This window comes from Papaver somniferum, unplaced genomic scaffold (genome assembly GCF_003573695.1).
Source record: "Papaver somniferum cultivar HN1 unplaced genomic scaffold, ASM357369v1 unplaced-scaffold_81, whole genome shotgun sequence".
Taxonomy (NCBI): domain Eukaryota; kingdom Viridiplantae; phylum Streptophyta; class Magnoliopsida; order Ranunculales; family Papaveraceae; genus Papaver; species Papaver somniferum.
The window spans coordinates 3510816-3523163 of NW_020651082.1; the positions used below are offsets into that span (position 1 = coordinate 3510816).

A 12348-nucleotide genomic window follows, 5' to 3' on the forward strand; every position below is an offset into this window, starting at 1 on the left:
ATGCCTTGGTGCGGAAATGTGGCTGGCATGGTTTGCCATTGGTACAGTGGTGTGGATGGCATGGTTGGCATGCCTTGGCGCGGAGATGTGGCTGGCATGGTTTGTCATTGTCACAGTGGTGCGGCTGGCATGGTTGGCATACCTTGGCACAGAGATGTGGCTGGCATGGTTTGTCATTGGCACAGTGGTGCGGCTGGCATGGTTGGCGTGCCTTGGCGCGGTAGCATGAGAATTAGGGTTTGGCATAGATGATGTCGGTCAATGTTAAGGGTTCTGCAGTGGAACATGACACATAAAAAAAGGTACCCTGGTAATTCTTACATAGGCATGCTGATCGATTCAATAAATCTGCTAATGGTCATAGTGACGTCATGTCAGATGTGCGGTTTTACAATTTTAACCCTAAGCTAAAAACCATCATCAACAACTGGTGCGGACTTAAGTACCCGGAATAAGTTTGTTTTCAATTTACAGACTCTAGCAGAAAAATTCACGGGATGTGAACTTCCGATAGTACGCGTACTGGTACGCGGACTTCAGTTCCGGTTTTCCTGAGCAGCAAAGTACGCATACTTTGGTTCAAGGAATAAGGACTTACACACTATGAATTATCACACAATGTTTATATCCTTTCAATGTTATATTCTAAACTCTTATTTCAATCATTGAAACATTCTTAGAGGACGTTATATAGTTGTTGTTTACAAGCTATTTTTCGTCAAGGCGATTTTCAAGTAATTGAAACTAATATGACTTTCGTCACTAGTAAAGATGAACTTGGACAAAGCGAAAGCTTTCCAACACATATTTTGATAAATAGATAGGCGAGATAAACTCGGCTCGAAATAGCAAATGTGTATAATCATAGTCTGTATAGCAATACGACTTTTATCTCAAGATAGGAGATAAAGTAGATAGACTTTTGAGTGATAGATAAGTTCAAGTCTCCACATACCTTTTAGTCGATGAAGTTCCACCAGTTCCTTGAGTAGTTCTTCGTCTTTGTATGATGATCGCCATGGAGTCTAGAGCTCAATTACACTTTCTATCCTAGTCCGAGACTTAGCTATGAATAGACTAGAAATCGAGACTTATAGTTTTGGAAACTAAACTTGACAACATGCTTGAGATAGCAACGCTTGAGAGTTCGACCGAGCAGTGCTCTAACACAAGAGTATACCTATATCATCATCCTACCATAAAATACTAATAGTCTTTGCTTTTCGCATGATAGAAAATATTACAATATGATAGGAAATTTTCTTCCGCGTAATTAATGAGCACGACAAACCCTAAGACCTATCTTCTCACACATAGTAAATTTAGTTTTGGCATATCGTATGTATTCGCCAGAACTCAAACCCAATTTCACAGATTGATACCCAATCGTGTTCGTAAGAGTATGACCCAGCATACACAAGTAACATTCGCATGATACAACTATAAATTCCCCTCGGAGTTAGAATGCAGAGGCAAACAGGGGAATAATGCTTCCCACCTCCTCAGGAAAATACCAAACCTATGCTTCGCACAAACACCATACGCGAAATAAAGTAAAACCCAAAAATTCAACTAACTCTGAAATTTTGAATACACATCTAATTCTAAAAATAAAGTGCAGGAAAGTGATACAATAGTTGTAGAGCGACATATAAACAGAAGGAGAAACATAAAGCGTGCGATCAAAATTTCTTCTCACATGTCCTCACCAACACCAACATCGCATCAAATCCACCAGATTAATTGGGATCAGTATCGCGAGGTGACTCCAAGCTAGGACGCCAGCAGCGGTGAATCATACCTTTCCAACAGAATTGGTGGATATCCCTTTTCGAAGAGTGATCCCTTCTATAGGATCGGTGGATAATTATTTTCGTATGGAAACCCAAAGATCAAATAGGGTTCCATAAAGTCGAGAGGAAATACCGTCATGCTCAGAAGATAGAGAGAGGGTCCCCAGTCGTGATGAAAATCCCTTACAGACCCCTTTATCAAATCACCAAAACAAAGTCTAGATCTGCAGAAGAGAAAAAAGCACAGAAATAAGAAACGGAATCCTAAAAACGTTGACAAGAAGAACACAAAGCACGAAGAACTGAGGCAAGGACTCACCGGAAAAACAATACAGCAACAACAGGAAGAGACGCATCACGGTTCGCCATTGAAGACATGAAACTAAGAAAACCCTAGAATTTATAGATCGAACAGGAAAAATGAGAAAGATATAAGATATTCCTCTTCCATTTGGTATTTATTCAGAAAAAGCAATAAACACGCACCGTCGGAAAAGGAGAAAATTTGCAACACATGTAATAATCATACAGAAATCACAGAGATACATTGAATAAAGATCCGACAAGAAGATTGACTGAGGATTCCCGCATTATTCCACTTACAGAAGAACAATGCGAGAAGAGGCAAAATGTAGGGGCGAAATATCACACAGAACAAACTCGTAACCTCGCTTCAGTTAAGATAGTCATTAACACGAAGAAGGAAGAAATTAGGCGAAGAGAATCACGCGATACTAAGGAAAAAGGCACGAAAGACAGTCACACAACAAGGGCAATGCGACATCAATCAGGAGAAGCAAGAAGCATCGATACGACAAGACAAGGACAACTCTCAAAAGCCTGGCGAGTAAGACAACCTGATACCAAATCCTTCTTCAGAGATCCTGCACGTGAACATGGTTGTCTTCTACTGATATATTTTCCTGTATATAGATTCACACGGTCAAGAGATATGACAGGTTGGGAGAAAAAGAGAGAAGAGATTTCAGTCAAGTGATAGAGAAAAGAACCACTTCAAGAGCAAAGAAAAGAAACCATTAGAGTTGAGCTTTTGTTCATTGTTGTTATCTATATCTTTGTGATATTTGTAAGAACATCATATTCTAAATATAGAGTTTGTGAAGATCATATTAGTTTCAAGTGGTATATAATATCATTAATGTTTGAGTTTATCTTCATGACTTAGACTTAGTGTTCTTATCATCTCATTGGATGTAGTTGTGGGATTTGTCGCAACTACATTATATATAAGGAAAAGATACAGCGGAAGAGAAACTGTCCAAAGCTCCCTAACTAAGCATAACTTCATGAATTCTTTTTAAACTTAGAAGCTTGTCTTGTAGGGAAAAATATTGAAGGTGTCTAGATCAGGAGTCATTAGAGTTAGTACACACCGATGGATTTGGTCCTATAATGCTAAGGCGATTTTGAGTATTTCTTGACTTTCACGGATGATTACGAGATACGATTTTGAGTATATGATGCGTCACAAGTTTGAAACCTTCGAGAATGTAGCACTTAAGGTTTTAAACTCCGAAATTGACCCAACATTGTTTTTTCTTCTACCCCAAATGTTCTCTTGCGGCCTTGCCCAACCAAAATCTATCTCATGACTCAAAATTTGTCACTAGAACACCAAATATGCCTAGGGACCCAAAATCTGCACCATCGACCTAATCTAGATAGTCTAGAAAAATAATATATGCTAAATTTGTCATTTAGATTCACTCTTAAAGTTTAAAGATTATTTTGTGTTAAAGATGGAAAATGTCACCATTTCTGCAACAAAGTAGGAAAGTAGGTATATTTTAAGGTGCGAATTTTTAGAGGTATTTAAATAATGTTCCCAAATGGTTAATGAAGAAAAACAAAGGATAGTCAAACGTTCTGGAATATCATATCGGAAAGATTTTAATTACACCGATGAATAAAGGTTAGCCAAAGACTATGCACATTCCATTCTTTCTCACACGTAGTTTCCTATTCTCACTTTCTTCATGTTCCAAACTGTTAAACATGAAAACTTGGGACATTCCCCCATATAATTTCCATTGTCCCTAACAACGACAATCATACCACTACTGTTAGTAAAAGAATCACCGCAAGGGAAATCCAAAAAGAAAAATATTTTCTTCACTAGAATTCAATCTCTTTCTCCTCTTAGTCAATGTTCTAAGAACCACCAGTATCAGAAGCTTCAGAATCGTATTTGCTTTGACCAGGCGTACTTCTTTGGGATGTTCTCTTGGTTGGTACAAGAATATTGTTTTCTTCTTCATCGTAAGCTGATAGTTTTTCTGAAAAATCATCCTTGAATACAGGGTGTATGTAGGCGTCTTGGAGGTAAGCTCTCAGGTTCAAGTTCGGTTCAGTTGCTCGTTCCAATGTATCCTTCACCATTGCATCCTGTATCGAAAATTCATAAAAGAAACCATTTGCTTTGGTTAATGACATAGAGATACCTGTTTCGCTTGATTGAACGTTAACTACAGTTATCACTCAGTTAATTTTGAGGAGTCACATGTTTGGGGGCAATACTGTTTATACTTGCACCGCCCTAATATTCACAAATAATGTCGGCATGCCTTCTATTGTTTTTCAGGTGCAAAAGGATGAAAAGTACTACTAGAAAAGCATACAATTATCAAACAAAATTTTGTACTTCGGGATACAAAAATTGAGTTACCTGTAAGGGAAATTTGACAAATGCTGGTTCAAAACGGCTTTTGCAGAATCTATGGAACCAGATGGTCAACACAGGAAGCGCAATGAGCAATGGTGTTGACTGCTTCGCACCTTTTGAGCTCATCAAACCCATAAGTAGAAGTTGCGATATTACTAGTCCAATAATCAAACGGCGCTGAACATCTGGATAAAACGCTGCCCCACTCTCGTACTTCTGGTTATAAACATTGATAATCTTGCAAGAAGAAAACATATATCGCACAGAAAAAATTAGTTGTCACATTGAGATCTTTTTATTAGGTATAATTTGTTATCGACTTCCGACGCTTCTAGCTTACCTGATGACGGAACACCAAATATGCGAAACCAAAGAAGACGACGATAAAAGGAAGGAGGACTGGTGTGACCACAGAATAGACTAGTCCAAGCAAGAAATACAATTGTATTCGAGGTTCATTAGAAGCAAAGTCCACACTCCCAGCGTCCATTGCCTCCTCTCTGTCTTGCTCTGTCTTAACCAAGAAGGCATTTTTCAAGTGAAACATAATCAATGGAACCAATCGAAGAATCTCTCCAGCAACACCAGCCCAACCATCAACCATGATATACGTAATAAAGAAAGTGGCTTTCATTGGAATAGAAACGCCCACTGTTTCCGGGATCCTGCCAAAACAAAACAAAAAGTTAAAATTTAAGAGTTGTGAATTAGAAGATATAGAAGAAAATGAAAGGGCACAAGATTTGTAACGACTGGCATGAAAATGTTGACATACTCAGTTGCAGACTGATGGATGAAAGCATCGAGTTGTTGAAATGCCGTTCCTGTGATTATGCTCCCCAAGAAAACATTAACAAGAACAAATAAGTGATACTTTGCTGCTGATCTCCTATCTAATGATGACAGTGATGTGTAACCTTCTATTTTCGACATGGTCATGAGTATTGTTGGAAGAAGAATGAGAAATATTTTCAATGCAATCCCAGGAAGGAAACCTTGGATAACGGATTTGACGACCTTCCTGCAATACCAATTTCGAACAATTACAACATGAAGAGGCTAAATTAACTCATAACTAACACTAAAATTCCAATACATGTGATTTTAAGCAACATAGACACTTACTTTTCTATTAAAGGTTTTAGGAAGGGCATGACCTTCTCGATCCCCTCAATGTTAGCTAGGGACTGAACAAATGCGATGGGAATCATGAAAAAAAATGTAAGGAAAAACGTTGCAACGGCCATGATCAATCTCCGGATTGAAAGCTCAACAAATGGGATTGCAAGATTAGACCAAAAGACATCTCGTGGCTCAGGGGCCCACTCTGTCAACCACAATGTCGGATTACTTGATTGCTGAGTCTGAGCACACACAGCTGCCGCCCATCGAGATTTGAATGAAACAAATGCAGCAGGCATAATAGCCTTAGGATCACTCATAACCCTTTCCCTTTCTGAAATTTCCTGGACAAAGAATTGATTTAGATCTTAACTAAAAACAAGATATAACCAATGGTTAAATGTATTTAACAGAGCAAAACATAAAGCGTATCCAAGGCTTACTTCTTTAGATAACTTTTCAATCTCATCAGTGTAATAGTCAATTGCATCCACAGTTGCCCCCCAGAGGCCACAAAAACCTGTCTATACATAGAGGTCTTTCTATGAGATAACTGGATTGTTACTTACAAGTTACAACATAGTAGAATTCAAATCAAAAGCATGTTTATCAAGTAAAGACAAATACCTTGGTTGTAGGCTTTTTGCTGGAATTTCTCTCATATTTGTTTTGATAATAGCGCAGGCGGTTCAGCAAACCTTTCTTCTGTGCCACCATTTTCGCTAGAGTATTTGCATTATAGACAACCTAAATTTCCAAAAGACAAGAGTTAAATGATCCTTTTAGATATGTGGAACCCCAATGTGAAGTAAAAGAATACATCTGGCATTTAAGCTTAGGTTATTAATATGACATGAGATTGTTCTGAAATTTCTATTTCTACTTAATGAAACACCATGGTGCATGGTAACCTGATGGGTGAGGTAGTGATCAGGATGATTGACACAAAAGAAATGTTCAACATGCTCGCCAACTGATTCGTAAGTATCTGGAGGGACGTTCCTCACAAGAACCTGAAACATACCCAATTATCAGTGTGGAAAATAACAAATGCAAAGCGCAAAGTTGCCAAGTAAATTATCAATGAACATAATCATACAAGTTCACATAAACAAGATGAAGTATCAAAAGCTCAAGTTGTACTCACCGAAAACTGATCTGGACGACGTCTTTCAGATGCAAGGAACTGGAGCCTCATAATAGATACTCTCTTGTATTCGTGATATAGCACATAACATGTCCAGAATGTGAAGACATATGCCATTACTAAGTGAGCCCAAAACCTGTAGTGGAATAAACCTCATCTTAATATAAAAGTGGCAAATCGGCGCATAAGGTTAAGAATCATGCAGCAATTACTTCAAAATGTACGATTGAGATTTTCTACCAGTCTGAGAAAGTGGCGCATATACCACCTAGGTTAAAACAACTTTTGTTATGAATTTCTTTGGCTTCCCAAGGATTTGAAAACATTTCAAATAATCAAATCCTTATGATTACCATGAGCATAAACAAGATATTAATTTAGAAATAATAGTAACCTGACCTTTTTGATCCAGCTCCAACATTGGATATCGACAACTTGTCAATATCACTAAATGTCAAATCCTTGCTTTTTACCAGTGTTCCATCAGTCCAATTGACAGGGACCAAGACCGCAAAAGAAAGTATAGTTAAAGGGACAAAGATTTTCAAGCTGCAGGCCAAAATCCTTTTAAGTTAGATGATAAACAAATTGCAAAGAAAGACGATGACTATAAAAAGAAATGGACAGGATTGTAATTGAACAAGAAAATGTTTTGCGTAACTTTTTATCCAGAAACTGACCCAAGAAGATATATCCGGATATACACAGCAGAATCAAGTCCTGCATGGTCAATAAGCTCTAATTCCGGCATTTTCAACGCTGCTGGCATCCAATTCAAAAACCTCAAATATGTCTTGGCATCCAAATTGACAAATTTGCTCACAAGTGCTCCAGAATGTGTTGGGCTGCCTCGTATCCCCTTGAGATACCATTTTGGGAAATAAACTCTATCGTTGAACGGTTGAAGCCTTAATATTGCAAACGCGACAAGGAATGCAATTGCAGACAGAAGATTTATAAGGGCTGAAGCACCAATATCCGCAACAGACGCCATCCTTTTCCTTAATTAGCATCAATCTCCTGAAACTTTACCCATCAAACAAATAACAATTAAACACACATATTTACCAAACTTATACCCTATATTTTGACATCCGTGTTTCGCAAAATTGAGTGCAATGTACTTTAAACTTGTGAAAGTCAAGACTTCTAGTGTGCCCGATGATTGGCATAATTTACACCATATCTCAAAGCTACACTGAGTCACAATGTTCTGCGGTTCGTCACCCTTATGGTTTTATCATGTAGTTTCAGATAGGTGTATGTGAATCCCATTTCAAATTTTTCCAAGCAATGATGGAACCAAGTCCTACACATCGGAGAACCCCTTAAAGGACTCTAGAAAGACTCAATTGAAACTCCCCAAGTTAGCCAACTGTTCTTTTTCTTATTCGGTCAACTTTAACTCCGATGCACGTCTTGAAATTTTACAAATTTCCATAAAATAAAACCACATTTTTTATTTGTACCTAAGATTTTTATCTCCCCCAACACCAAAATCACAAAAAGTACCAAAATTACCCATGACTCAATCGGCTTCATTGATAAATGCTAATTAGGTTTTAATTTACCAATCAAATAAAACCAGTTCGTCATATCATTTCTAGAGATTTCAGAAAAACTTAACAATAACAGAAGCTAAGAAAACCAAATGGAGAATCAAAAACATAAGAAATTCATCATATTAACCTCAAACATATTCTTCGATTATAACAAGGAGCATTCCATTATCTGAATACACCGTTTTTTTCTAAAAATGGCATTATAAACCTCAAACTCATTCGGTAATAACAAGGAGCAGGAAATTTTCTAAAAATGGTAAGAAATGATCCTTGATCACAGAATAAGCTTCAAAACCATTATCATGGATCACAAACACAAGAACCTGTAAATACATTATACTAAATCAAAACAGGGTACGAAGGAAAAAAAAAACCAGAAATTACCTCAAAAAACGCTGTTTGTGGAGATTAATCTCTGAGAAACGATTCAATAATCTTTCTGGGAACAAAATGACAGAAGATGACGGAGATAACGTGGGAGATTGAGATTAGCAGAGAGAGAGAGAGAGAGAGGGAGGAGGAGACAGAGAGGGCGGCAACAAGAGCGGAACCGTTTTCTTGTTGTTACCCTTTCTTTCTTTCTTCTTTCTTCTTCGTCTTCTTTCTTTCTTCCCTCGAGAGTTTGTAACGTTTTTATGAGTTTATAGAAATTTGAATCTTTTATTCCTTAATTAACCTTTGAGTTCTTATGTTATTTTCATGCCATCATTTGGCTCTTCTTAGAGTTTCCTTCGGATACTTAACATTTACAGCTAATAATTACCTGTTTTACACTCAATGCCACAAATGGCTAAACGCCCAAACATGAAATTCCACAAATGGCGCAATAGAAGTAGAGTCATCTGATGTGGGAGGTGGATGATCATTCCAAGCATTAGGTTTGTCTACTAAATTTTTTTAAAGCAATACAAGTTGACGGGATCCCAATTAATAGTATAGTCAAACAGATCTTGCCTTTTTTTTTGCGGGGGCGGAGCCAAAATTTCTAAATAGAGGGTGCAAAAATATACTTGGAAATGAAGTTTTTATAGACCCCAACATATGACCACAGTTTTTTGTAATTCAAAGAGTATCATCTTGATTTTTTAAAGCTTAATATGTTCAGATTAACGCATTGGGCTTATTAATTTTACTATATAATGATTCTATTTTATTATTACCTTGTACGAATATGCCTCAAAATTAGGGGTGAGCATTTGGCCCGCAATCCATGAATTTAACGGGGACCAACAGTTCTTTTGCGGATGGATGCCCGGAGCGTTCGTTAATGGGTTGGATGCGGATGGAATTTTTGAAATCCAACGGATTACGGATTGGGCCCGGATACAACCTTGAAAATCCGTTGGACATTCATATCCGTTAAATTAAGGACATTTATATAGTTCTAGAAAATATTATGGATCATTTATGAATTTTTAAGGTGTTTGCTTGGGGTGTTATACATGGCATTTTTATATTTGTATGCATATATATGATATGTAGGTTTTATAAGGAGTCATTTGTGTTGGTTTTATTTCCTTTATTATAAATTTTAATTAAAACAAATCCATTAAATTATCCGCATCCAATCTATTCATCCGTACATCCATTGGATACGGATGCCAAATTTGAAATCCGTAGTGCATTGGATTGGATGCGGATGAGGTGAAAACCGGTCCTGCCCATGCTCACCCCTACAAGTCAAAATAGGATTCATTCACAAAGCTAATAGGCCCAAAACTGCTTCAAGAAAAAGAATGAAAAGGCCCAAAATCTCCTGGCCCCACAGGCACAGGGTGGTTGAACTTTGAAATGTTTAAGAGAAATTTACTAGGTAAAACTAGGGGTGTGCAACGGACGGACGGTTGCGGATTAGGGGTCACCCGCAACCAAACCGTCAAAATTGCGGATTTGAAAAATGGAACCGTGACCGGTCCAATCACCCGCGGATTTAACCTCTGCGGATCAACGGATTATACGGGCCGGTTACGGATTAACCGCGGATTTGTTAGGCCAAGCCCACTAACTTTAGAGCAGAAAATGTTCCATTTCGATGTAATGGTTGAAACGAACACAAACAATCGTCCAACTGATGATGATGCATGCCACATTGTTACCTCAACGGGACAACTATCAGTTTAGCTTTTGGATGTGAACTATGAAACTAGTTGACGGTCCTAGCCCATTACGAGCTCAGTTCAGTCTATAACTTCATAATTCATACTAGTTCTGTAACTTGTTTCTCTTGTTTATATTATATGTGCAGGGAATGGTTCTGTTATGCGTAACAGCGTCCATACGCTCTCTTAGGCCTGCACAGTGTGTGAACTGTGATTCTGTGAACGGATCACTGACAACATCAACTTGCCAAACACCATCTACCATTCAGTATTCAGTTAGTTAACTTCGTTTTGATTCTATTTGTTGGGCCTAAATTCAGTTAGTGTTTTAAGGACTTTACTTCTATCTCTTTGGGCCTAAATTCATTTAGTTAACTAAGTGATCAAAGAACTTCACTTCTTTCTCTTTGGGCCTAGGTTCATACTTTAAGAAAACTTTGCTTCTTTCTACGGTTGCGGTAATCCGCGGTTTTCAAATGACAACCGCAACCGCATCCGCACCGCATGCGGATTTGAGAATCCCACCCGTGTCCGGCCCATACGTCTTGCGGTTTGGGTGAAATCCGTAATTTTGCGGACGGATACGGGTTAAATCCGCGGTTCCGGTTTTTATGCTCACCCCTAGGTAAAACGAAGTTCCGGACCAGTAAGATTACTTCTAGTCCACTATAATCCAGATTTTCTGACAAAACCCTGCTGGAAAGCCATCCGGCCAGGGGATTTGGACGGATGCATCCATAACTTGGAATCTTCCCCAGAGGGTACAGCAGAGGAATTAACCTCATCTGAAACCCACGAAGGAATCAATCCATAACTTCTTTTTCCAGAGTGATGTGGTCTACACTACCAGAGAAGTACTAGTGGCATTCTCTTGCCATCCACCAGAAATGTCTCAAGTTTTGTTATCTTAAATACACATGTTCATGTTTCTGAGTTTTGTCCCTCATGACCTCCAAGCTATTCCTCCGGATGGAAAATAAAAGATCAAATCTCCTACGAGGACTCGAGGAATACCTGAAGTTTGGTTTGCAATATCTTTGACAAAGTTCCAGGGCTCAACTTTCTGACTCCTGTAAGGACTCCCATAAAAGAAAGTGTACACAATTTGGGAATTGGGTTTCGAATCTGTCACCAGAGCATTCATCATGTTTCCATTCCAATGAACAACCTCTAGAGAGACGGATACAGACCATCCAAGAGCTGGGCCACCAGCCAATCCCACCCGTGGAACTATTTTCCACCGAGTAAAATTACATCTTTCAAATAGAGGTGCTACTGAGCTATCCTTGACCTTTGTGTCTGATAAAAACACAACATCTACCGACTTAATAAAAACTATGTAAACCAGTCTATTCCTAGGCAGATTTTTTTGACAGCCTTGGCAATTCCAAGCCAGTGCTACTGTCACGCTTAGTATCTAGAAAGAAGCAAAAACCCACTACATTAACAAATGAATCTCAAAACCGACGACCCAATGAAGGAAACTATAGCACATTACTTGAGCAAAAATAGTAGAGAAAATTTAACAACAATTAGCAATTATAACAAAAATAGCATAGCTAAAGATTATTATTGGCTTATACTAGCTGGTGTAGACCTATGAATATACGCAAATGTTCAGTAGAAACTAGCTTAGGTGCCAAACAATTTTGGAGATATAGTACTGACAGTTAACAAGCTAAATAAAGGAACAATTCATCCAAGAGAAGAAAATTTAAAAGGAGGCTAGATGACAAAAACTTGTGGTGATTTATAGTCATCCCTGCCGAAAAACGCTAGCGGATATTCCCAGCAAGGGAACCTCGAGTTTTTATTACCTCTAGTCCAGCAGCAGCTCCCACCAGCCTTTGAGCGCTGGCGAGATGGTGCTATTCAGAGGCTAGAAAGCTAGCTTTAATTACAAAGATGAGAGCAGTGAAAAGGGAAAAGCTGATAAAAATGT

General features: G+C 38.3%; 1 protein-coding gene across 1 annotated transcript; it reads right to left on the bottom strand.

Moving 5' to 3' along the window:
- Nucleotides 1-3666: 3666 nt before the first annotated feature.
- Nucleotides 3667-8941, bottom strand: LOC113345516 (CSC1-like protein At4g02900). The gene is made up of 12 exons (XM_026589282.1): nucleotides 8692-8941; nucleotides 7426-7771; nucleotides 7145-7294; nucleotides 6746-6881; nucleotides 6510-6611; nucleotides 6226-6345; nucleotides 6042-6122; nucleotides 5602-5942; nucleotides 5252-5497; nucleotides 4817-5141; nucleotides 4480-4713; nucleotides 3667-4199 (listed from the first exon to the last, which is right to left on the bottom strand). Exons 2-12 carry the CDS (start codon nucleotides 7737-7739, stop codon nucleotides 3966-3968), a joined length of 2283 nt encoding a protein of 760 aa, XP_026445067.1. The 5' UTR covers nucleotides 7740-7771; nucleotides 8692-8941; the 3' UTR covers nucleotides 3667-3965.
- Between the last annotated feature and the right edge of the window lie 3407 nt (nucleotides 8942-12348).